We start from the raw sequence: 27,352 nt of genomic DNA, 5'->3' as shown, positions 1-27,352 counted from the left end.
CGTGCATCAATTAAAAAAATTATACAGATCATTCCCACACTAAAGGCTAGTCAGTAGCATATTTTATCACAAACATGAAAGACAAAATATAGTATTAACTTTCCTAGTCCTGCATGTTAAACAGACAGAAATGGATTACAGTACTGCTGCTTGCCTCTCCTGCCTTAGATTCCCTATACATTGTCCCATTTGCAATATTTAGGTTGCTAATGAAGTGCAAATGCTTTTCACCCTTGTGCAGTTCTATGAGTAACTGTTTTTCAGGATCACAGCAAGGGCAATCCAATTTTCCTTTCCTTTGCAAAGGGGGAAATGAAGTTTATACTATGATCCAAAGGTTTATGTACTGGCACTAGAAAAGAATATACAGTAAAAATAGCAGATTCTCAGTTATGTATTAATAATCTCAGTATGAGTAGGTTGTATTAAGGCAATCTTCATTCCCTTAACTGAGAAGGCCTCTGCAGAAGAGGAGATAAACCTGACATTTATGGTAAAAAACCACATATATTTAACAAAAAAATCTGCTCAGATGCCAATAGTCACGTAGTTCTTTAGAAAATCAGAGCAGTTTTGCATAGCTGTATTGAAGAACTGTGAGAAGCATGAAGACAGATGTGGCTCATACATATGTGAAAGCAAACTTACCTGCCCTTCAAAAACCATCTCAAATTCTTCTCTGTTTTTGATTTTAGTGTAGAGATATTCAGCCAGCTCCAGGCATTTATTGATCTGATTTTCAAATCCTACTGTACCCTATTTTAATAAGAAAGTAGGTATTAATTATATGCTCATTTTTTTGCTGCTCTGATGCAATCACCTTTTCAGGTAGGTTTCACTCTAAAAATTTTCAGGCAGAAAGCATTTAGCAGTGTTATTTCTTGCAACTTAAAAGTAGCATTAATCAGCGGTAAAAAAGGGGCTAAAGGTGGCCCAGTTGTAAGTCACTATTTGGTTTGTCTCATTATAAGAGAATTTATTATGAAAATAACAAGGACTTTCAGTATTTTTAGTAGATTATTTTAGGTCTTTAATATTTTTTGGGTTTCCAAAAATATTATGGATATTATGTCCTGGCATCACAGCTGCTGCTGAAAGACCAGAAACTTGGAATGGGAATTCAGTTGAAAGTATAAGAATTGGGAAGTAAAATATTTCCTCTGAACAGTTTGCTAGCAATGTGCATTTAACCAGCAAGCAAAAGTCTGCAATATGTTTACTAGAAGTCACTTGCCTACCCACTGATATCTTGTCAAGGTCATAATCCCAGAAAAATTGATAATACTGATAATAATAGTTGGGGGTTTTTTTAAGTACACTTTGTACATGAATGAAGAAGCAAGCATTTTCTCCCAAAGTGAAAATTGGTTTATGATTTTAGAGTTTATAATTAGATTTAATATCAATTTTATTTTTAAAATTAGACTCTGGACAAGTTACCCAACTGAATTCCCATTTTGCCAGCAGCAGATCAAGAATAACAGTGATGAGATGACTGCAGATAAAGCAATAAAAATGGAATGTGTTTTCTTGACTACATGAACCCTCATTTTGTGAACATGTAAGCCTGGACAAAAACCCATGCTTAAATTCAGCCATCCAGGCATACCACAGTAGTACCAGGAATAACTGTGGAATCCTCACTTGGGCAATGGTTGCTCAGAAAAAGGCTTTGTTTTAAGTTAAAAAGTTACTTATAAAATCTATGCAATGAAATGTCATGTTCAAAGGACCCTTATAAGTCATCAAAGCTGTTCTGCTGTAACAAGTAATCTGTCATAAAATATTATCCAAGTGTAGAGCATCACAAGAGATCATTTTGGTGTCCTGCACTCAATTGTTTTTCTGCAGGACTCATCTAGTGACTTAAATCTTTCTTCTAATTGCCATCTGAATTTACTGACAGCTAGCATTGTTTTACAATTCACATAGTTCCTTTCTGAGTTAATACTTGGATATTTCTGTGTTTAGAGATTGTAATGAAACAAACATTCATGTTAAAATGAAGTATTCCATTACATGACACAAATTAAATGAATACATTTCTGGTTTTTGAGCTAAACTTTTGTTGTTTACCTTTGCTTTCCACATCAACCAAAATTTGAAAATGTCTACGTGTCGACCACACTGTATTGCCTTATCCCCAGTGTCATAGGAGACATCATACTGTTTGTCTGGCTGGAAGAGATAGCCTGCACACATTTGATTGCAGCCTTGAAGGATACCCTACAACAAAAAACATGTACACTTATATGACTTACCTGACATTTGTGCATGAGAGAATGTACACATTAATAATGTATAGAAATGTATTTCAAACATGTACAGGAGGATTGTTCTTTGATGGGACATATTATAACATACTGACCTTGTTTTGCACACCTGAGCCACAAAAGTAATTTCATTAACCTAAGGTGGTTCTCATAGAATCTCTGAGTAGCCATATGGTTTTACACAAATACCCCCCTGAGAAAACATTCACAGATTAATTTGGATACTTAGTTTGTGATATTAGCTTTACCCACTTCAATGTATAAGGCTATGTTCTTTAAACTTAAATTTATGATTTGTTAAATTGCACACTAGAATAAAGCTGTGGTGTCTCAATGCAACAGATTGCTACACAAAATGGAGTGAAAAAATGTAATTGAAGGTTTAAACTTTGTATGTTGTTCAGCTTTATGACATTTAACATTACTGATAAGCACAAATGACATAAACTGGACATTTTTTGCATATAAATAAATAGGGTTCCCAGACCAATAGAAATCTAGGGACTACTGGTAAAAATGCCTGGTGGAAACACTGAGCAGCAAATTCCTGTATGTTACACAGGAAGACACAGAAGTCACGGAAGTCTTATATGTGACATTTCTAAAATGGTTTGCATTTCCTCTAGAGTTTAAAACTGTTTTTTGCAAGAAACTTGAAGACACCAGTGTGTCTCATAAATACAAAAACATCTATCAAAGTTTTCATATAGAGAACAAAAACTCTTGCCAAAATCCTGCAATAGCTGGCACAATAAGCATGCATGCCACTAAACAAAGGCACGTGCTTCCCTTCGATAGATGTGTTTACAAAGGGAAATAAATGCTGCAGTCCTCAGCTTAGAGATGGATTGGTTGGAAGAGCAATGGCAGACCTCAGGCTGCAACTTCCAATTCCCCCATCCCAGTTCTATACACCGGTATTACTTCTTCAGCTTAAGTGCTTCTAATAGCAATTGGCATACAAGAGGTTAATGGACAACATCATTAGTCCTACCCAAATATGATACCACATATAATGCAATTTTAAAAAAATCATTTAATAAAAATAAGCATTGCTTAAGAGAAACAAGACACAAGGTTTTCCTTTAATTGATGACAACTAAGAATCTAGATGCTAGCCCTAGAAGAATCATAATAAGACCAGCATGTTTTCTTTTCAATAGAACTGTGAAACTTCTAAACCACTATGTAAGGTAAAAACTTGCATCTTACATAAGCAGTTTAGACTGTGACCAAATGCCAAGACCGAGGCTCTATGTTCGATATATCATAGAAACAACGGGGCAGGTGCTCAGATGAAGCACATTAGCATGGCTCTGTTCTTGCTTTTAGAATATGCAAAGATCCAACAGGTGAGGATCTGACCCATGTTCTCTACAACTTTAATTTAAAAAAGCCAAAACCCCCAGGACAGATAAAACAACTTCCAAAACACAATGTAAATCCACACAATTATTCCTTCCAAAAGAAGTTTTGAAAATAAACAGATTTTGCAGTACCCTCTTAAAAAGTAGGCCTTGATATTTACTTTTTTTCTTTTTAATGTTTAATTATTAAATATAAGGCAGACCTTCTCCCGGACAAGAATGGCAGAACATTGTAACAACACTCCCATCATCTTGTGTGGATTCCAAGTGACTGAGTTGGCTCTGCAAAAAAATTACACATTCAGATAGGTCTGGAAAACAGGAACTTAATCTGAAGCAGTCACCTTTGTTCTCTGCTTTCAGCTGGAAATATATGGAGTTCTGACCATGATGATATCACTATGGGTATTATTGTTGTCTTAAGTGTCTTCTTTCCCAGCTATGCTGTCCAGGAAAGGAATTTTTTTCATATTAACATTGCAATGTCAGACTTCTGATTATTTTTTATTATTACTAATACCAGCTAATTAGTATCAGACTGATTAGCTGATACAGTAACATCATCCCCAGAAGAGTTCTCTTCTAGAAATAGCACTCATAAAAATAGCAAAACCTCTTTGATGTGTTCTATCAATTCAAGGTACTGACAGGGAAAGTGGGGGTGTCAGACAATTAAGGGACTAATATGAATTGTGGGAGAATACAGTTCTTTACCGAACAGCTGCTGGTAAAATAGAAAGGAAATAAAAAGACCTTTTGCATGCTACCCTGCTTTCCAGTTAGAGCCACAGCCCTTGCTTTTCAAGCCCATGGACTGTTAAAAGGCTCTAAAACTTTACATCTTATCCTACCATTCTCCATGTAAAGCTTAAAATTTCTTACATGTAAACACAAGTCAATGCACAAGATCACCTAATTTACAAGTCAAACAGATGTTCTGTTTTTTAACATACTATCCTAGACAGTTTAATGGTGACACTGAAATAAATGTGCCAACGTTGCACATCCATTGACCTTTTCACCCCAAGTAATTAATTACCAAGCATCCCCTTGATTCACTGCGTGTGCCAGAGAAGCAAAGTGCATAATTGTATTTCACAGACTATGTGTGTGTTTTTACAATGTGGTTTAGAGAAAATTTAAAGGTATTTTCTCCTCTTTTACGCCCTGCTCTCAGAGGACACAGACACAACCACAGTTTCTCTGTTTTGAGCAACAGAGCTATGTCTTCACCCCAGCCCGAGGACCACTGATTTCTGGATACAATTCCAATCCCTGTGTGTGCCAGGTTAGACTGTAGCGCCCCTCAGCTGAAGGAACAGCGCAGCCTAGGCTGTACCTGGGGAGCTCACCATCCATGTAACATCGGCTGCTTATGCAGTGCAAACCAGCAGATAAGTAGCTCAGACTTATCTTTTAGAAAAACTTCACTAATAGTTCAGATGAAGCAGTCAGGAAAAAGGAATTTATATAACAGCTTATTTCATTTGAAAACACCATGTTTAGCACATTCATTTAACCTTCAGGGTTTCAAACAAAGACAATTTCAAGTCATTCCTCAGAAGGAGCATTAGGTTTACGTTAACATGAAGCTGTCAGTCTCTCCTCAGTGCAGCCCCCAGCCAGAGGCTGTCCTACCACAGGCAACCCCAGCTCTGTGCCATGGCAGCATGCCAGTCCTCCATGCCAGTGTGTCCAAGCAGGCCAAGTACAACCTGTGTTATCAACAGACCCCAGCTGGGGCCCGTGACAGGCAATTACCAGTGCACGTGGGCCCCATCCCATGTTTGAAATCTGTATAGCTGATTGAGAAAGAAATAATTTCATGCTTCATAGCCTGCTGCTTTCTGTATTTACTTGAAAGTATGGCCTTAATTAGCACCTCAGGGTTGACCTCAGGTCAAAAGGGGTGTGCCAAACTCCTGTGACCAAACCTCTCTATCTTAAGAAAATTATTTTGCAATGCTGACTTAATATTAGACATGTTGCCATGAGTCACAAGTAAATTGGACTTGGCAAAGGTTGACAGGATTCTGCTGCTTCAGGGTACTCCACACCACATGCCGCTGCCCTTGCGACAGAAAAGTCCCCTGCCAGTCCTTCCATACACCATCCTTGATGTTGTACTTATTCTTCACTTACTGTATGAGATGCCCAAACCTACGATAGTTTTTTTCCCTAAGGAAGAGCATTGCTCACTGTACTCATTTTACAATTTTACACAGTGCCCATATTCAGAACGGCCAACTCAAGGGAGCAATTTGATGCTAATTTAAAAGTACATGGATAGAGCTTGCTTCAAATATTTTTTGCTTCCCTGAAGGCTGATACCTGCAATGATGGAAAAGACCTAAAGTTTGTGATTCTTCATTGTTTTTCTGATTTTTTTCAGATGGGCACCATTTTATGGTAGAGTGCTTTCAGAGGAAATCGAGAGATCAAAGCACCCATGGGACTATAAATATAGCATCTTCTACAGACTTGTCATCATTGGATACGGGTACAACTGTGCCAAAGACCATGCCTGGAATGACTCCTGAGTCAAAATTGGAAGAACCAGTGGGAGGGTGCCATTCTCGCTCTGCTGTCACTACCAACACAAATGCTTTGCCTCTTTAAGTTTGATTCAATCAAAGGCTGGCTTCTGGTCTCAGTGGGCATCTAGGTAAGCTGGGTTACATACCTGGGGGGGACACACGTACTCTCTACTGCAGACTTCACTCTGACCTCAACAAGAGCTTCCTCCTTGTTTCATGTAATCCCCACATGGCACCAACACACAGGCCCCTGTGTCCTGAGACAGGTGATATCTGTTACCCTTTCTGGCCTCTCTGTAAATTACCTCAATCTTCTCCCTGGTACAGCAGAAGTGTAGCAGCTCTGTCTATCATAGTCCTTTCAAGCCTTAAAGGTACTGAAACTTGCCCCTGAAAATTGCTGCTAATTCAGCCTCTACCTCCTCTCATTGTTGTACACACCTATCTATTTTTGTGTGTGTGCGTGTGTATGTATAAATAAAAGTGATATAAGACTAGCATATGTATGTGTTCCATTTACAGAACACTCATGAACATACACTCTTTATTTTCTGGAAAACCTGCAAACATCTTTCAGGAGAGAACCTCTATGAATTCCCACTGTGGGTATTCATGCTCAAATACCTGCCCTGGATCCCTCATTTATCACTGGTATTCTCAAAGCCCTACATTTCAGAGATTGTCTAGCTCTCACACTTCATTTTTTTCTTCAAATACTTCTCCATCCATTCCCAGACTTATGATCCCTTCAAAGCTATGCATAGAACAATCTCCCTTCCTTTTTGCCAAGTAATATCCTTGTCTTCCTTCAAATCTGCTGAAAACTTACCTCTCACTCAATGGTACATCACAGATTTCTTCTGTAGTATTGTTTCCATCTCCCTAGTCTGAACCTTTCCCTTTTGCCTCACTATTGTTTAATTTAGTGTTTAAACTCCTCACCGTAGCAAAGTAACATTTTCATGAATTGTTGAAGTGTCATGTACCTTGTGAAAGTACTTTAAGAACAGTATTACAAAGAAGCCCTGGGTAGTACCTTTCTATTCCATTCAACTTATGACGGTGCTTTCGGGACATTAAGAGTCCACCCCCCCAGGCAGCCTGGAAGAGACAGAAAAGAAAGAGAAGACTCATTTTTTTCGAAAAGCTCAACAGATTTTAGTTTACTCAGGGTCCAGTAATAAATATTTTAATTCAAGAAAAAAAAGTGTAAACTGAAGTTGTCTTTTGCATGACTAGCAGCACTTTTTGTTACTTACATCAACGTGGAGCCAGAGGTTGTATTTTTCACATATATCTGCAATCTCCTGTATTGGATCAAAGGCTCCATATACTGTTGTGCCTGCAGTTGCATTTACAAAAAGAGGAACGTATCCCTACCAAAAAAAAAAAAAAAAATTAAATATAAATTGAAAACATTTTGAGAGGAAAAGAAAAGGAAAAAATACAAAGGAAAATAATTCCAAAAAATATTATCTCATTTTGTAACCAAAAATTGTTTTATAAGGAATATTATTTTGTCGATTTTCTTCCAGTGAGGAGATTCAAACACTATAGTTGAAGATGAGCAATATTCAAGTAAATATAGGACTTTTACAGCAGTATAAACAAAAATTAATTAATTATGATTTGTAAGTCATTATTTGAAGGCTTGAAATTGTTCCTTTAGTCCTTATCTACTAATAAACAGAACAAAGCAGAACAAAGCAATCTAAAACAAAAGCAATAAATGAGAAACTATCAGATCAAAGAGAGACAATTTTGAATTAGATGAAATAAATGTGAACTGCTATTTCATAGAGTTCCCAAATGTAAAGAATTTTTTAAAAAAAATCTTGATTTCTCTTTGGTTATTTTATTAAAAATTCATGAGTTTTTCCACTGCATTGATGCAAGAAATAGCAATTAATGCCTAAAATTTAATCTTATTGTCTATATTTAACAAATATACGTGCTACATACATGAAATCTATAGGATTTTTTAATGGCTCTGTAGAATCTTTTATGGGTTTGGGTAAACTTAAAAGTTTAGATAAAAGATTTTATGTTTCCACGCTTGTTTCCATATATTTCCAAACAGGAAGTTATTTTTAAAAATCACAAGCTACAGCTGTGGTTCAAGAGTTAAAAGTCTTTTGGTTTTAAACAGAACATGGAAACCTTACCAAGATGAACAGAAAATTCTGTAAACAATATATGAATGTATAATTAAACATATAAAAATACTGTGTTTGTATTTATATCATTATAATGTTCTCTTTAATGTCAACACTCTGGCTTCAAAGGAAGAAGCAATTTTACCAAGCCAAGCATTAATTTTTACAAACACAAACCTTTTCTTTTGCTTCCAGAATTTTTGCCTCCAAATCAGCTGGTATTATTTTGCCTCTGCAATTATCACAGAAACAGAAAGACAAAGAAAGTTAAAGAATTTATATGTAAATAATAGCTGCAGTTGAAATAATTTAATAGGATTTTCTCAACAGGCCATTAGCAACTTGACACACTGTACTAAATCAGTCCTTAGACCCAATAAAACAAATTTAACAGATGAACACATTTAATCTATCAAAACTTTAGTATTCACCCTACCTTTCATTGCATTTTATCAAAATAACATTGTCTGTTCCAAATCCAAGTGCAGCTCCAGCTTTCTTTATTGAGTAGTGACTCTGCAGCAAACAAATGAACATGAAATGGAGTGGTTGTTTAATGGTGAAGCATTTTCACAACATATGTCATGTCATGTTATGACATATGTTGTGAAAATGCAAACTTAAGTAAATTAAGAGTCAGCAGTGTATTAAGCTCACATGCTCTGAGGTAAAGAGAACCAGTTTAGGGACTGCAGCCATGCCTTTGGTTTTAACTTCAGGGAAATACTTGTAGCGTGCAGCCATTATGCTGTACATGTTGGAGATCGCTCCTCCTGTGAATGAACAAATAAATGAGTAATACAATAGTGATAATGAAAACAAAAAGTATATTCTACCACAGACATTTGTGTCTCATTTGCATAATGCAGGGAAAGTGGCAGTGAACTATGAAAAAACATTTCTCTGAAATGCACTGGTATCTGTCTAAATAGCACAGGACAGACTCTCGAGAAAGCCAGAGTAATAATCAGAATTTCTTAAATGCCATCTCTTTCAATTGCTATCATTTTGTAACACATTCCTAAAAAGTTCAGCTTTCATTGTGCTGCTTATGCCTAAACTTCTTGTTAGCAAGAACAACAGGAATTTATTAACTTTTCTGATATTGAAGAAATGTCACATATTGGATGGATTTATCCCATCTTACTGTAGATGTAGAAGTAGATACTTAAAGGTAGATTTCTACAGCTGAGCTGCTACTTCTAACTTCCTCACAGTCATTTATGGGAAAGAGGCACATCACAGACTATGATTCACCTAATTTATTTTCACACTTAATTTTGAACAATTTTAATACAGGGAAAGCAGCTATTTATCTTGGTTTGCTGCTAAAAAGAGCCTTGAACAATTAGCTCCGTTCTTTGGTGCAGACCTCAAGCTTTAATAAGATCAATCTCACCCCTAAGCCTAGAATGACTTCTTCCTCTGAAATGTTGTCATTGATGAGAACACAGAAAGATCTGTATTTTTCTAGCAGACAGGACTGGGGTGCGCACTTTATGTGGGCTGTTCCAAAAGGAACCACCTCTGTTCCAAAAGGAGGTGGTTTTGTCCTTTATGCTCTGTGACAGGTTGGTGCTCCCTCATGCCAACCTCAGAAAAGTCCTGCTGGGCACCCACATTGTCCACATGCTAGCCCAGGACCTTCACATGTTTCATCACCAGCCAGTTCTGTCACTGCTCACTGCCTTTATCTTCCTTGCATGGGAAGACACATTGACCTGGTCTTTATACTAGAGTCATACTTGTGAGTGCAATCAGATTATATCTCAAAGAGTCCCAGAAAGTGACAGATAATCAATCACAACCTTTTCCTGACTGTGAGCCCAAATCCTCACAGACCACCAAAGAAACAAGTACATGATTTTTGAGAACTTATAGTCAAAAGAAGCTGTGGTTGCTCAGTGCCTCCAGAAATGAAGCTCATAAAAGGGGTGTTTAAATGCCTAACTGTGTACTGTAGTCAAGTTTTAAATGCCATAGTACATAGCCATACAAAGAGATAATTTTTTGTCCCAACTATTCTGTGGGATCTTTAAACAAAGCATTCCGACTTCTAAATATCTGACTCATTGCCTTCTGTTGCAGATAGTGTGACTATTCAGACACAGCCTATGTTTATTTTAACTTTTGAAGTTTTAGTCAAACCACCAAAACAAGAAAAACTCACCAGGTGAGAATATTCCATCACCATCTTTGCTTGACCATCCAATAATCTCCCTCATCTTTCGAAGTGTTATTTGTTCCATGAGGACAAAGACAGGAGCAATTTCATAGGTAAACCTGCATGCATAAAACAAAAATACCAAATAAGTGCAATATAGATACAGATTCTAAAAACACATGATAAATTCCCAGACTGTGATTCTTTGTTAAAATGCTCGAGGTTTCTAAAAGATTTCGTGTAACTTTAGGTCCTGATCCTTAAACTCTACCCAAGCAAAAATCCTCAGGAAAACAATATTGGAAGTACTGATGAATAAACATTCAGTATTAGATATTTTGCAGCTTTCTATATAGTGAATGTAAGACCTAATGTTCAACATCATAGTGCTGCTGACTTCCGTACAAGTTTGTCCTTTGAAACAACTGTTTCCCAAAGTGCCAATTCCACACTTGTGGAATAAAATACTGCTAAATCCTTATGAAAACAGTGAACTTCATTGAGCTAAATAAAACCATAATTAGAAGTATTGAGCTAGGGTTTCAAAGTTTAAATATAATTAATTATGTGGATTTATTCTGTTGATGATCTCCAAGGACAACTTACTTCTACAATACAACGAGATCAATAACTGTCAAGAGTAATTACAAATGATGATTTTCTAATTACCAATTACCAAAACCAAGTCAGCAGTCAACTATTGTATCCACTTAATGAGGGCAAAAAACATTACATATCCTGGCATGCCCTGATGTCAGAGTCAGATATGTGGATAGAAATTGACAACCATACAACTGTTTCTGATGATCAAGGTAGATGGACAAATTACTACTGCTGTAAACAAATTCTGCTTGCTGTGTGTGGGGAAAAAATAAGTAAAGGGGAAAAGGAAGCAGAGAGAAATGAAGAAATCAACCTCTGATTTCCAAAGGAATCTATAAGAGCATGACAACCTGACACTTCGGATTTGACTGATATTCTCCGCTTGAATAATTTCATCAAAACATCTGTGTTGTCTCTCTAATACTAAAATGATATTTTGAGACTAGGCACAGCAAACTTGAATATGACATGATATTAAGAAGGGAACAATTGTCTAAAAAAGCTTGTCTTTTATTTGCATCTACACTGTTTGCTTCCACTGTTAATATTTTCTTCAATTTTTATATGTCCTTAGTCCATCAGAGAAACACCACCATTATTTTTAAAATATTCCCTTAATATTAAAGATTTCTAACTTGTTTCATTATTGTGATTGTTATTTTCAGAAGCCAAAATACTACTTATTTTGCTTTTATTATCATTCGAACTGGCAGAGACAGTTCAATACTGATCTGAAGTTTGGGTGTTGCCACTATTTACAAATGGACAAAATTAATAAAGCAGTGTCTGCTAGCAGTGGTTTTGGATTGTTTTGTTTTTAAGCACTGCAAGTCTAGAATATATCCCAATTTTTATTTAGGCAGAATGATCAACTGATGCCCACAGAAACTCAGCAGTCTATAGATCACTGTAGCTCAATACAAGGTACTCTTAAGTCAATGTGATTATTTTTTCCCCACCAGTTTCAACACATTTTGGGTTTTGTCCTGAGACCTTGCACACTGAATTTTGAATATATTTAAACACAAAGAAAATGCTACTTACTTATTCTATTCTGTAGTTATTTTCTGAGTCCCCAAGAACTGACAAGAAATAAACTGTAGTAGATGTTTATAAATTACAAGGCTAATTAAGCTGTATTAGATGATGGCTATGAATTTACAAATCATGTCTTGTTTAAGTTCATTCCACCTTACTTGTTTTAAACTTAAATTATTTTGAAGAATTCCATAAAACCCAAAAAATGCGTTTGGCTTATGAGGAACCATTGAACTTCAGAATCAATCTCAAAAAAAAAAAAAGAGCTGATTAGATTTTCCTATAGTTACAACATTTACAGGTATTTCTGTGAATTAACTGTTGCAGTCATGAGTATCAGCTCTTTACTAACAGAATGTACTAACTGTTTTTTTGGTAGAAGCCAGTGCTGGCTTAATTCTGCTCTCACATAAAGGACAAGTCATTTTATCAGACCAAATCATTCTAGCACCGTTCTCTTGTTGGCCAGTATGTAAAAAGCCTGAGAATAAACAGAGAATATTTTACATCAATTTTCTATTCATAAGCTTATCTGCACAATACTGAAAACACCAATGTATTCCCTTGTCTCAGCTAACAGCAGGCCTAAACAGAACTTCTGGATAATAATTATTTTTAACCTCAGTTGGCTGCTGCATGGTGACAGAATGCCCTGTGCTACAGAACTGGATGAATAATGAAATTCTGAAATTTCCATACTGAAGGTCTCATGATTAGAGATTGAGCTATGAATAGCATATTGATACATTATTTCCAAGTCAATGGGGAAAGCTTATTATGTTTATTTTTATATGTTAGCTTCACAGTGACACTTAAGTAATATTTCCTAATGATAATTTAAAATTTTAAGGGAGTACAGATGTTTTGATTACTCAAAACTCATCTGCAAAAGAAAACACATACTTTTAATTGTTCATAAATATTTTAAGTATTGTTTATCTGTAGAAAAGAAAAAATGGCATATGAGAAACATTCCCTACTATAATTCAATACTACTGTTGCTTTTGTGTTATGTGCTCATGTAGCTGTAATAGGTTGGAACAGTTTCTAGGTAAAGGTCAAAACCTGTTCTGGTGCGCTGGAACACTGCTCAAAACAAATACTACGTTCTCCAGAGGTCACAGAGGTGATTTGGTTATTTTTAATAACCTTCTTTGTCAGTCTTTGAATCATATTTTACAAACATCTTGCTTTAACCTTATTTGCAATTACTGTGTTACTTGAAAGCACACCAGGTTGACTTTGGTTTTCTGAAAAAAAGGGCCCACTAAGCTTCATGCTAACAAATAGATACTAAATTTTCATGTTCACAGAGAAGTATTTTCAAGATATGTTCGTTTTTAAAGCACAAATGGTTGAGAAACTAGCTATTTAACAGCTTACTTTCAAAAAAAAAAAGGAAAACGTCAATTAAAAAAGAGTTATTCTTTAAGAAGTGACTAAATGAGTGTAATGTTACTAATAATGATGTCAATACTCCTTTATCCATTCACAGCCTGCCACAGAGCTGAATTCTTTTATGTCTTATCAGATTTGTGTAATTTCACTGATTACAAAAGGAAAACTAAACTGGGATAACTAAGTTAGTCAAACGGGCTTGGAAAAAGTGACCCTGGAATATTGGGCACAGAAAAACAACCTTTAAGCAAAGTTTTGTGTAAAAATGTGATCAGAACTGTTTTCACTTTTAATTGTGCTGCTAAAAAGGCACCTCAAAGCACTTTAAAGCTTTTACAATACTTGTTTAATAATGAAAACATACATTTCTGGGATTTCTTCCCAATCAGCTTTTAAATCTGAATGTCTCATAGCAATTTTCAGCAAACAGAACTAACTGAGATGATTATTACAAAGAGAAGGCTGGTTTTGGCTTGAGCACCTTAGGTTTTTATTTTATTGTTAATGTCACAAAACAGGCACAGCTCTAACCTACACAGAGCTGATAGTCATCAGGTATATTTAATGAACCATATACTCACAGACAGGCCAGTGAAAATATTGTTCATTTTCCAATCTGAAGATAGATTTTTTATGTTATGACAAATAGCAACAAACTCCCCAAAACAGAGGTCCCTTTACAGTTAAAACCCATTCAGTACTATAACACATTCAGGACTAAAAGAGAGCAGTCTTACCTGCTGAATATATGGACTCCCTTCACATTTTTGAACATATAGAAATCAAAATATAAATAAAAACTGACTAGAAGGTTTGGTTGGTTTTTAGTGGTTTGAAAGATTTTTTTGGTTGGTTTGGGGTTGGGGTTTTTTTGCTTTGTTTTTGTGGATGTTTTTGTTTAGTGTTGGGGTTTTTTGGGGTTTTTTAAATTAACTGCACTCTGCTGAAAAAATTCATCATAATACCTTACACTGACATTTACCTTTCATTAACTTTGAGGTCAAGAAAAATTAAGAAAAGGTTCTTATTTGATGCATTCAGATGTCAAATTTAACTGGTTTTATACTTCCCTTTATTAATTTACACATAACTTTATTAATCTTAGACTAATTCCTTCATTAGCATAAAATTATTTTTCAGCGCTACATTTTTAATCATTTTGAAGCTACCCAGAAGCCAGTTCTTTACTAGCACATGAACAAAAGGTATTGCCTCAAGCCTGCTATCCCTGAAGTCAACAGTAGAGAAGAAAATAAATTTTTCCATATCTTGTGTTTTCTAGTGTTCACATATGGACAGCTGCAGGCCTGTTCAGTCTAAAGACAAAACTTTTTAAAAAAAAGAAAAATATAGAGAAGATTGGTCCAAAAAAAGAAAAGTAATTTCATGTTATTATATTAGAATAATCATGTTTTACTTACCATGTGCTCTCAGATATTTGAATTTCTATTTATAAGAAAATTATTTCATTGTCTGTAATTATTTTAATTGTCTTACTGACACATTTAGAAAAACATGAGACATTTTTCTGGAAGATATAACATTCATCATTTAAAAACGAAAATTATTCCTATCTGTGACAATACCTATCTACCATGACACATGGCAGCCCTCGTAAGCCCCAGTCCCAGACACTGGTGACAGGACACTGCTTACATGTTTGTGTTAGCAGTAGATGTCAGCCATTCCCCAGCCAAGCCAATAATGTCCAGTCCTGTGGACAGCTGATTGAAAAAGCGAGGGTGACCTGAAAAGAGAATTGAGCGCAACTTAGAACAAACTCGACCGGTATCTCTCAGGTTTCAGATTTAAACCAGCCACCTTTTCTGACGCAAATCACAGGTTTGTACTCAGAATACTTGCAGCAAAGTTTCAAAGCAAGTCCTGCTTATGGGGAGACTGATAGCCAACATTCACGGATGTCTTATTACAAACTTGAAAAAATGCTTTGGACGGGAGCTTCTGTACGGAATCATTTGCCTTTAAAAGAGAACCTCAGAATCGACTGAGCCTGTAAACACCTCCGGGACCTGCCCAAGGGCTTGTGCTAGCCCATTTCCAGACCCCTCTTACCACTTCTGTCGCGCTGTGAGCTCGGGAGAGGAGTACACGGTGGGGGACACCCCCTCGGCAGTAACAACCTCCAGTTACCGGCGCTATTTGCATTGGAATGAAGAGAGGAAGGCCCGGGCGCTCGAACTGGGGCTGCAGGAGTGAGAGAGGGCTGCGGAGGAGCCCGTCTCTTCCCGAGCTACAAGGACATGGGAGAGACGTTTTGCGGGGTCTCGGCAGGGATGTCCCAGCGCTGCAGAGGGGGGACAGGGCCCCGCAAGAGGATCTCGACTCGGGCCCTTTCCCCACATGGTTTATAAGCTAGAATTCACCTCCTTAAACAGAGTTTGCTATTGAACGGAAGTAAATCACATCCCTGTGTTTCAGCCGAAGCTGCTTTAAGGACTTTAAGGAGCAATAATCCCGAGTCTTGGGGACCTACTTTTCTAGCATGAAGAGAGGAAATTCCTAACAACTGGTATCGGGCGCTGAGGAGAGGTGGGAAGTGTCATGATTTAGACCCCTCTGCTCTCTGTGCTGCAGATAGCACACTGGCACAGCCCGGCCCTAGAAGAGAGGTCAGCTCTCGACGCCTGGAGGGGACCCTGTCACGTCGGATTCGGTTCAACGCTAGGAACATCAGCATCCTTTGACATGAAGAAACAAATGCAATTCTGCCCCGAGCGATGTCAGCAGAAATCTTTTGGAGGCGTGAGCCTGCCGGCGCTGCCACATCGCCACACTTCCTGAAGAGGATACGCCGCAGCCGGGCTGCTCCCCACCCCGGGAAACCCACGGCTCGGGGCTGGAGCCCAGAAATACCACCGCGGCTTAGCTGTTCGCTTTACAAATCAGTACTTCTCTCCCTTTCCAGGACACACTGACTGGCAAGTTATCTTCTGCGACATTTCGCTGACCTCCCATAGCTGTTAATGAACCCGCGATCTCCTAAGGCTGGGCTGCAGATTTAGACCCGGTGACTTTGAAGGGAGCTCGAGAGAGAATGCGAGCCCCAGGAGCCCACAGCACAATGCGTGTCCTGAACAGTCCGGCGATCCGAGCAGCACTTTAAAGCTGCACCAGCACCGCTTTGAACAGAGCTTGTGTCCGGTCGGATACCTGCCTCTCAGATCCTGGGGACTCGTCCTGCTGGCCCCACAGAAGCTCCAGGGGAGGTCGGGGTGAGGGGAGGAGGCTGCACGACTTGCGGCACGATGAATAGCAGAATAATGGTGCAAGCACACAGAGAGCAGCCATTCTGACTTAACCTCAGGCCACCTGTCCCACAACCCACGCGTTTGGGAGGGAAACACTCTCCCCTTCGATTAAGAGTACAAAAATCAAAGTATGCTCCTGACTCCACTGAATCGATCAAACCCTCATGTAAATAGGAAAAAGGACAGAACGCCACCCGCCACATCTGTTGTCAAGATTTTGCTCCTTGAATGCACTACATTGTGTCTTCACGGCTCCAAAACTAACCACAGCAGAAAGCTGCGGCCCGTCCCTCAGGAGCCATGGCTCGCCGCTGCCCAGCCGGAGACCGCCGGCAAACAGCCTCCCGGCCTGAGCTCCTGCCCCTCCGGCTCCGCGGGGAGATCGCCGCCCGCTGCGGCCGAGCCGAGCCGAGCCGTGCCGTGCCGTGCTGTGCCAAAGAGGGCAGCCGGCCAGGCAGAGCTCAGCGGCCCTGAAACGCTGGAGCGAGGCTGGGGACAGGAAACTCGGCGCGCTCCATTACTGCTCCACTTCCTGATTCGCTTGGGTACGTACGGCTGTCAGGGCTAATTGCCAGCCAAGATTCCTGTGGATCCAATGTAAAACATTTCAGGCCAAACAGCCTGAGAGACCATTGACTTTGCTCTAGAGCCTGGCTACAGCTTACCCAGTCAAAAAAGTGATTACAACCCGGGATTTCTGTCTGATTCAGAAGGACCTGGATGGGCAGGGCTCCTGGGTAATGGGCTGAAATCCACAGGGTTCCTTTATTGATGATTCCTAGGATTTCAGTCTCTTTTTCATTAAACGTTTGATGAACATAAAGAAGAAAAATTGCAAATTCTGTGTCATTTATGCCCTCATTTACCTAATGATATTGCTCCTCGGAGATACAGACAGCTCGCGTCTCATCAAGTGAAAGAGATTACGTCTTTAAAACTTGTTTCTTTGGTCTAAAACCAGCACTGAGCCCTACCCGGCAGGGAAGGGTGGCCATCAGTAAATGAAGTTTCTGAGCAGAAACATTTCCAGTGCCTGCAGCCAGCCCTGGAGCCAAGCCTGTACAGAGGCACAGTCCCGGGCAGTGAGAGGGTGTGGGCTTACCTCCGTGAGCTGTCAAGCTCTCTTCACCGTGAGTCTGAGAAAAATCCCAGGAGGGACTCGCCACAGAGTAGTGTGCAAAAACCTACCTGTCCTCACTCCGTATTTCAGTGTGTCCCGACAATCCACCAGAATCTGCTCCAGGGACTCAGGGTTGTCCGAAAGCTCCAGGTTGAAGCCCTCCATGCCTTCCAGGAGCTGGTGTGGGTGGTGGAAGTCCAGCACTTTGGTGGATCTGTCAAAAGTCTTCCTCACGTAGTTGAGGAGGATGTCCACAACCTCCAGCAGAAACTGCATGGTCTGCTCCTCCCCATTCTTGGAGGGCAACAAATCTGTGGGGCAAACCAGCTGTCAGCACTTGCTTTGGGAGAGAGAAGCAGAGATGAACCAGCCTCAGCTGCTCGCAGTGTTCCAAAGACCTGGAAGCCGCGGTCCCAGCACTGCCTGGTTGCAGCCAGGCAGACTGCTGGTCCCTCTCACCCCGTGGAGAAGGGCAAGCCTAGGTCACCCACAGCAACAGCAGAGGGACCTCCAAGGTGCCCCAGCCTAAGAGAATGCCCTGCCACACAAAGGTTGTGCAGTGCGAGGCACTTGCCTCCTGGGGCCCAAAAGTACCCGAAATCCACACCTGCCCTTACCTTGACACATCCCCCCCTCCGCCCCGCAAAGGGATTGCTTTCTCTTTCCCACTCTTCTTGCAATGGCCCCCTACCAGCAATCACAGACTGCTTCATTACTATTTTACTAAGGAGGATAAAAACATAGAATTACTCTTCTCCTGGATGCTGGATCTGGAGAAACCCTGGAACCGCTGAAGCTGAGCTGCAGGTGATCAGCCCAAAGTACGTAAAACTGCTTTTCAGGCAGTTTGCATACATCACCAGTGCAGCTCCCAAAAAACACAGACACAGATCTCCCTTCAAAACTGGCCAAGGAAAAGCACGGTCTGAACATGGCTACACTTCCAGGGGAGATGAGGGCAAGACTACTAAGGGACATGCCTGAGCTGGAGCAAGGAGAAACAGTAAAGTGTTTACCTCTGGCATACAGATTGGAAAAGTCTGTCTCAGTGCGCCGGAACCTGGATTCCTTCTCACTGTTCTCGCATGCCAGCAGACTCTTGGATGACTGCCTTTCCTTCAGAGAGCTGACGATCCGGCCCTTGTCTTCCAGGCTGTTGGTCCTTTGCAGGAACCCTACATTATTATTGCAAGGTGCACAGGTCAGAGTTTTCTCACTTCCCAACATGTTCAGAAATATCTAAAGCAGCTCTCTAGACAACAGTTAAAAGCGGTGTTGGCTCTAGATCTGACTAATGAGGTCAGGAATAAGGGTATTTATGGGGATTATTTGCCTCCAGGAGGGAGAGTTCAAAATGCCATCAACTGCAAAAATGCAGCCATGCAAAAAACAAAATTTCGTCATTTAGTGCACTGGTAAATTCTTATTAAGTCGATCAGACAGATTCCACTTCAGTAATCAGCCACTGGAAGAGAGTTCAGGATGAGTCAATGCTATTTCAGCCTGCAGGCGAAGTTTATGGACCTAGCAGACAGGGGCAATGATGTATGATTAAAATCAGGGCCATTTTCAGTTCTCCTCGTGGTGCTCTCATGCACAAAAGGCATGAGAACAAGCAGCCATTCTGGAGCATCCGTCCTGGGAGTGCTAGAGCTCTGAGGATACCAGTAGCACTCATATAACCCCACCTTCCTATTATCAGTAAGTACTGATGCTGATTTTCCACCTGAAAAGATGCCTTGATGCTAACAGTAATCATCCCCGGAGGTTTTAAGAGCTCTGCTCTCACCGGGAACGCATCTTTGGCACCCAGAACCCGAACACAACTGCTGCTTTTATATGTCACGGCAATAATAAACCCACTCACCCCAAGAATTGTTGGGGCGGGAGCCACGCAGAGTCGGCAGCGAATTATGAGATCTCTCTATTTTAACAAGGCAGGGAGAACAATTAATTTTCTGGATTTGATATTTTAAATCTATCATGCCCACTAAAACACGCATAGTGTCGGGCTTTTTGTCATTAAGGAAAGCACCGGATTTTGACCTTCCGGGTTGCACCAAGTGTGCCTGTATTGTTTGGAAGAGGCACTAGGGTGACGCCGGTCTCCTTTATTCTTTTTCTTTTAAAACAAGCAACAATCGAAAACAAGGCTCGTCGCGGCTGGGGATATCCGCCAGAGAGGAGGGCTCAGCAGGGAGGAAAAACAACGTCCTGAGCTCGCTCACTCACGTTCCCCGACGCCGCTTCTCTTCAGCGCCCTCCGCTTTCGGGCCATGTGTCCCTGCTCTCCAGAGCCGTGACGGCGGACCGGGACTGTGGGCACCTCCCATCAGGCGCCCACCGCCGGCCCTTACTGGGCCCCCCTGCATCTTGGGCAGGCATAGAGGCTGAACGTCGGGGGAGAAAAGTGACCGACAGTGAGCTGTTGGGCCGGGCCAGTTGCTCCCGGAGCGGTACCTGTGCCTCGGACCCTGCTGCCAGCCAGGCAGTCACGAAAGAGCTATCGAAAAAGGACCACTCGGCTGGCAGGCCCTTCTGCATCAGTCGGGTACCCAGACGAGTCTCCAGGAGGGTCGCTCACAGGTAAGTTTGTCGGAGCCATACTTCCAGTGAACGTCTCAAGTTTTGCCTTTTAATTCTGATCTTCTACTGATTAGTCTTTTTCTGTGATGCTTTTACGAATGAGACAAAGACTATTTAAGGGAAACTCTCTTTGTGCATAAGTTAAGAGTAGCCGTCCACATATATATATATGTAATATTTAGTTATGTTGTTACTGCTTCTAATGGCTCTTGCAGCGATCATTAGCTCCTGCAACAGCTAGTGCTATTTTCCTGCTCATTAGGAGGAACAGCTGATATCAAAGCAGGTGCAGTCTAATCTGAATTATGGATTCTCTTTTACCAGGTTCTGGGGCTTGATTTTGCTTTGTTTTCTTCCCACCCGTCTTTTTTTCAGGCTCTCGGCAGCGATGCTCAGGTGGGACGGGTTCCGTGAGAAGAGACGCCTGCAGGGGCAGCCGCGTTCCGCTTGCCCCGAGAGCCGAGCTCCTCGCACAACTGGCGCTCCCCTCGGCGTGCAGACGAGGGTTGGGGAAGGAGGGAGCACCGCTTCAGTAACAGAGAAAGGCTGCAGTTGCCTCCGGTTCAACTCTCATCGGGCCCAGCGAGGCCGTGGCGTCGCTGAAGGGTCTGACCTAACTAGACGCTGCGGGCAGGCAGCTCAGTCCTTGCCCGAACGACTCCGCGGCTATTCTTCCCCGTGGAGGCTCCGCGGAGCCCCGAAGCCGGCGGCGGGGATCAGCTGGGGCTCGCAGCGGCCGCGCACGGGGCCTGTCACCCTGCGCCGCGTGGGGACCCGGGGCTGCGCGGCCGCGCTCGGGAGGCTCGAGGGCGGGGATTAGAGGACGAAAAAAGCCTGAAGGCAGGATCGCGCTGTCGGCCGACATCAGCTCACCCGGCTGTAGGTAATGTGAGTTCGATCAAGTCCCTCGGCCACGGCAGTGTGCCGTGGACCTGGAGACTCGGTATAAGGGGGAGCCCGTGGGACACGGACAGCCCCCACTCTGGAGCCGCCGGACCATCTCGTTTGGCGAGCCCTCCCTGGGATGGTGTGCGACGTTCCCCAGCGCCTTCGCGGTCTGAAGAGAAGCGTAACAGCCGGCCCTCGAAGGCTCCTTCCACTCCCGGGGAGAAGCGGATGACTGTAGCCGACCTTTCCTCTGTATTCTGCTTGAAAAGCGAGGCCGGTGTAGGAGACTTCCAGCAAGTAGCAGAGTATGAAATAGTGTCCGTGTTGCTTCTCCTGGAGCAGCGGAGAGCGCAGCCTTTTTCAGCAGTCGGTCCGTTCCGCAGGTGCATTTTCATCGACGTGCGTTAAGAGATCGAGTTTTCAGGAGCCGAGTGACACCAGATGGGCGAGGGAGTAGCTCGGTGCGCAACGCGCCAAAAATTCAGCGTGATTTCACATCAAGCCTCGCACAAGGCAGGTGTGTGAGCCCCCCTCTGCACCGCAGCCCATCTTCCGAGGCGGGGACAGACCTGCCGGGTCCCGGCGCGCACCGCAGCCATCGGGGGGTACACCTCGGTGGCGGCCGCAGGAGATCCTGGACCCCGCCGCGGTCGGGGAGTTTAGCACCACCTACCCAAAGTATGCTTGGCAGCATAAATCCCACGGACTCCGGAGACGAGCCCAGTTTCTAACATGCATGGCTGCTTTGGAAGCCCCACTCTCCCACGTTGCTCACTGACTTTGGAATCATCAGCTGGCCGAGGCCAAACAGGAGACGCACCGGAGCAATTTTACGACGTTGAACATTCCACTGGTGCCAAATGTTAACAGGATCAATCCCAGCAATAACATTTGCCATGGTGGGAGTGTAACATACAAATCCAGATACAGGGGGAAATATGTCCATATTTTGGCCGCCGTGACAGTTCATTAAACCGCTTAAAATAGGAGTTAGGGGGTTTTGGTGGTTTTTTTGTTTGTTTTGGTTTGGTTTGGGGTTTTTTGGGTGGTTGCGGTTTTTTTTGATTTTTTTGTTTGTTTGTTTTTTGGTTTTTTAAGGTGGATATGTGCAGAGACGAAGAGTGGGGGGAAGGGGTCGGGAGACGCGGGGGGGGGGGGGGGGGGTGGTAGCGGCAGTGCTCTTTTCAGGTGGTGGCTTTCAACCAGAAAAGGAAAAAAAGCTAATCCTTAAATCGCTCAGTTATTTAAGAAGAAATTACATACATCTAGGATACCTAATTATTTGAAAATGTCAAACCCATAATATACAACTCAGATGGAAGAACCAGCTCATTGTTCCAGACCTGCCTTTTCTCTGAGGTCAACCCTTATTTAAAGTTTGCATTCAAAATTAATCGATTTCAGTGTGATACACACAATAGGAATAATTTCAAGGCGCCTTTGTGACTGTACAATATTTAGGGTCTGGAATGATATCTTGTGAAAGATAAGGACAAGGAGGTATCACCTGCAACAGTCAAATGTCAACTCTTTTAGCATGTTTAATTAGGATTCTTGGCAACCTTAATACCTCACTCTGTTTACCATAGGCAACCTTCCCTGTATGTCTTTGTGAAGGTGTTCGATTCAAATGGGAGGGCTCATACAAGCAAAAACAGTACTCGTGATCAAATCTGAGTATTCCAAAATGGCATCACTCACTATTTCGAGTATATTTTTCATGTAAAACAGAAAAGATCCAGCAAAGGAAAACTGAGCACCAAACCACAACCAGAAATACAGCTTGTCTTGAACTCCCTTCACAAAGCCTTCACTACGCTCTCTTATGCCCTTCTCAAATCCAAAATGGTGGGATATTTCATTTTCAAGTGTATTTGATCTCATTGAGAGAAGCTGCGCTGTCCTTCTCTAACCCCTGTAGTCTAGCAACACCGAGCAAGCCTAAACGAGCGTTCCTTTATCAGTTCTGCTCGCCTGGCTAAATTAAAATGATGGTAAAAATGCCCATCGCTCCAGCCACTGAGGGGACTGGTAGGGAAATGGTCCATTAAACCCAGATCAGGAGCTATTTATAGAACTAAGCGACTACTCGTTAATGTCGCCAGCGGCTACCAGTGAATTCTCTCACAGACACAGGGCTAAACATTTGCACCCTGATTCTTTCCCCGCTCAAACTTCCAGGTGACAAAACGCTTAATAAATGAACTTCAACTTGAGCAACCTGGGAAAGAGGTTTAAATGCTCCTTTGCATCGAAAAAAATGTTAGTTTCTCCCATGACATATTTCCCATCCCCCCCAAAAGAGACAGAGGGGAAAAGGGGAAATAATTTCTACGCATAAGGGGTATGGGCAAAACTGAATGATTCCCCCATCAGAAATATGAGGATTTGACTGTTAGCCTCTGAAAGCGAAGGCGCTACTGAGATATCTAGGGAAGGAAGACAGCTTGTTATCTGCAAATGAATCTCTTGCTATAACGTTGCGATCTGATTGTGCATTTGTTTCCCTTCTACATTTCATGTGCCTGCGCGCTGACTGGCTGCCAGCGCTATCTTACCAGCACAGCAAGCTGACGAATTGCTCTTTAATAAGGCTCTCGTTAATCTTTTTTTCCCCAGGAGATCCGTATTTTCTAGTCAGATAAGGCTGAAAAATTTCAGACAGAGAGAGGCGACGAACCGGTCCCCCGCGCCCCGTTTTTCCTCCCCACCGGCCTCCCCCGCGGGTCCTACGTTTTCTTCGCCCGGAGCGCCCGGCGCCTGCACCCCCCGAGTGTGGCAGGAGGGGCAGCGGGGCCGCCGCCGTCCCTCCCGCGGCGGACAAAACCTCGGCCACCGCCAGCCCGCGGGAGGGCACCGCGGCGGGGCCGGGGCCGCGGAGCCGCCGTGCGGCCGGCAGGGGGCGGCCGAGGCAGGGCCGGCGGGGGGCGCTCGGCCCGCGCTGCCCCCGCCGGGGCGGCCGAGCCGTCACGCGTGGGTGTGTGGGGTGTCCTACGGGGAGGCACGGCCGCACTTACCGCATATCTTCAGCCCGATCTTTCTGGTGCACCCGTGAGCCACGCCGCACCACGAGTCGTAAGCTGGAAGAGAGAGCAGAGTTGTTCCCCTGGGGCGGCGGGGTTGTACGCCCGCTGCGCCCCAGCCCGGTGTCCCGCACGGCTGCATCGCCGTGAGAAACGGCTGACTCCGAGCCCGGCGGCGCTGGGCGCGGGGCAGCTGAGGCTCGGATGACACCGAGGTGACATGCTGGCCTGCTCAGAGGAGAGAAGAAGGCAGCCGGCGCCCGACATCTCATCATTTACTGGCGGGGCTCCAGGGAAGTAGCAGCTTAAAATAAAGTGGCGTGAAATGGGGTCACAAAAGAGTTCAGGAATTAATTGGGTGAAAAATAGTATTTGACTAGATGATCGGACTCGCATCATTGAGCCTCGGACGGACTGACGGGCCGCCGACGCCCCTACTGGGACCGCACCCCCAGAGGGAACAGGCTGCTTCCCAGCCCCTCCAATCGTGGCTCAGACACGCACCGGTCAGCCCCAACTGAGCCCACGGGAAGCGGGGAACGAAGCCCAGGACCGAGGTGGAGGGTGCAGCAGCCGCGGCCACGGGCACTACCGAGCCTCTCCTGTCCATCGCTCGCGGCATGGGGCAGCCGCAAGTCCGGTAGCGATGGACCCCAAAGGGCGACCGGGGGCTGGGGGCGGCTGACCTGGCATTGGGGGGCGAGGGGAGAAGGTTTCAGAGGAACGGGGACGAGGACAGCTCACCCAAGCACGGAGGGCAGCGGCCTGACACTCGGGGAGGGGGAAGCGGCGGAAGAGCCACGGCACTCCCGACCGGGCGGAGGAGCCCGCTCGGCAGGGGCGCTGCCAGTGCCCGGGGGCGGGGGAGCCCGTGTGGGCAGGGCGGGATGCTGCTGCCAGCGGTTTTCTTTGTTTTAGCCGTGTTGCCAATTAATTCGATTTCTGCGTGTGACACCTCAGTCTAAGGCAGCAGTGCCTGCCACGCGCGCCCGAAACAAGACCCAGTGCTGCCGTTCAGCCCCTTCGCCGTTTTTTCCAGTTTCAGCATAATGACAATAATGACTCCGATGCTCGTGTCTCGTAGCTCTTTCAGGGTAAAAGCTATTACCGGCTCTGCTGTCCCTGACAACCTTTCATTTCTTACTGTTGCCCGCTCTTTGTCTCTAATGCTTCATAGCATCGAGCCTCTTATTGTTTTGTTTTTTAATTTTTTTTTTCCTGTAGGCTGAACTGCCTGGCAGGGCTGTAAACTGATTCTCTATCCACCTGCAGCAGCTTTGCTTCCCACTCACACCTCAATAACTCAAGGCGAATTCAGAGCAATTAGGAATATAATGCTTTAAAAAGCCGCAATTAGCATCCAAATTTCCCTTGATTACAGGCTTCAGCGTAGGCTGAAAAGAAGCTGCAGAATTAGCATTTATAAAATGTAGCTGGGAGACACCTGCTTTAATACCCTGGTGTAACTTCGCCCTTTAACTGATTCGTTTTCTCCACACCCCTTCCAACATCCCGATTTTTTTGTCCACCTGGGAGGTCAGTTTATTGTCTGTATCTCTCAAACGTGGCTGTAAGATAAAGACAACGTTGGCCGGCAAGGTGGGCTTTTCCTCACAGCGTTTTATTCGCCACAGATCGACCTCTCCTGTTCCCGGTAGGAAGATGGTTTCTTTGTGTAGAGCACTTTCCGCACCTTGCTTAATGGCGCGGAACAGGGCTTCACTGATGTATCATTTCGTTTCGAAACTGGTCTTTCTGAGCCTAAATGGAGAAAGCCACCAAAACACTTAAAACGAGGAAAATATCAAAACCTACTTGTAGGTCGCAGATTAGGTGGGGTGGGGTCCGGAGCATCGTTGGAGGACGAGGGAGCGGAGGAAGCCATCCCTTCAGAAAAGCCCCAGTCCTTGGAGCTCGTATTTCCTCGATATTCCTCTGAGGAGTGGGCAGCAAGGAATTTGCTGGAAGGAAGAACAGCGGGTTTAGTAGTCTAGTCTCCGGGAGCACCGCACCAGAGTCCCGTCCAGACGCCAGCGGGCGGCAGCCGCGCAGGTCCCGAGGCGGCGGCAGGACCGGCCGAACCGGGAAAATGCTTTGACAGACTGAAGAGCAAAATCTTCCTTCGTTAGATTCCAGGGCACTACCCCCCGCGCTGGAATGACGGATTTAGCAGAGCATGAAGCCTATAGCAATTATATCGGTGGCCACTGAGCAGGGCAGTTATATGGCTCGCATCAAATGGAGACCAACGTGCAAAGCGTGCTTCGAAATCACCAGCCCAAACGACCTACAATCCCAAACACAGCCCGCTTCTGGGCTTTACCGAATACACGTCAGGCTAAGCATTCAGGAAAGACTGACAGATAAAACCCCGCCACCACAAAGGTGCGTTTTGCCCAGTCCAATGACAGGCGCCACATACATGTGTATTTGCACACACATGTTTCAGCAAACCGGGGCCACTCTGTGCTCCAGCACTAACCAGCGATCTCCCGTGCCCGTGCTCGCTTTAGCGGCGCAAATGGCAGGAGAGGCACGTCTGGGGAAAGGAAGGTGCAGGACCAGCCCTCGCTCCTCGCCAGATGTTCAACTCTTTCCTGGCGGACACGGCGTTCCGATAACCAATACAGGGTCGCTGATCGAGAATTGCCGGGTCACTGCCCAGCTCGTCTCTTTGTCCCCACGTCTACCTGCGATTTATTTTCTTCCCCTTGCAAAGAAAATGAAGGTCGCGGTAACGAAAGAATGCTTTCTTTGTTAGCGGCTTTTTTCAAACCGGTAGCTACCGATTCATTTCCACTGCTGGGTGGATTTACACCCGCATGTAAACGCAACGGATCAATGATTTCAATGGAAAACAGGCATTTAAATTTTTTAAGACGAGAAAGAAAACAGCCATAAGCAGAAGATATTTTCCAGACAATGCCTAG

The 27,352-nt window shown here is 43.4% G+C and overlaps 1 protein-coding gene across 1 annotated transcript in view; it reads right to left on the bottom strand.

Moving 5' to 3' along the window:
* GAD1 (glutamate decarboxylase 1) overlaps positions 1-26,307 on the bottom strand; it is a gene marked incomplete at both ends in the record, with an annotated part of 28,154 nt that extends 1,847 nt beyond the window's left edge. The window contains 14 exons of the mRNA XM_084209404.1: positions 649-756; positions 2,077-2,226; positions 3,844-3,922; positions 7,214-7,278; positions 7,437-7,553; positions 8,511-8,565; positions 8,770-8,849; positions 8,991-9,106; positions 10,504-10,616; positions 15,193-15,283; positions 17,994-18,236; positions 18,942-19,100; positions 24,417-24,479; positions 26,238-26,307. Of these exons, the coding sequence (XP_084065530.1) occupies positions 649-756; positions 2,077-2,226; positions 3,844-3,922; positions 7,214-7,278; positions 7,437-7,553; positions 8,511-8,565; positions 8,770-8,849; positions 8,991-9,106; positions 10,504-10,616; positions 15,193-15,283; positions 17,994-18,236; positions 18,942-19,100; positions 24,417-24,479; positions 26,238-26,307 (1,509 nt within the window). The remainder of the gene's footprint in view (positions 1-648; positions 757-2,076; positions 2,227-3,843; positions 3,923-7,213; positions 7,279-7,436; positions 7,554-8,510; positions 8,566-8,769; positions 8,850-8,990; positions 9,107-10,503; positions 10,617-15,192; positions 15,284-17,993; positions 18,237-18,941; positions 19,101-24,416; positions 24,480-26,237) is intronic.
* Between the last annotated feature and the right edge of the window lie 1,045 nt (positions 26,308-27,352).

Source organism: Fringilla coelebs (assembly GCF_963513975.1).
Source record: "Fringilla coelebs genome assembly, chromosome: 7".
Classification (NCBI taxonomy): domain Eukaryota; kingdom Metazoa; phylum Chordata; class Aves; order Passeriformes; family Fringillidae; genus Fringilla; species Fringilla coelebs.
The sequence above is the reverse complement of the archived record's forward strand: the minus strand, read 5'-3'. Positions and strand labels throughout refer to the sequence as shown.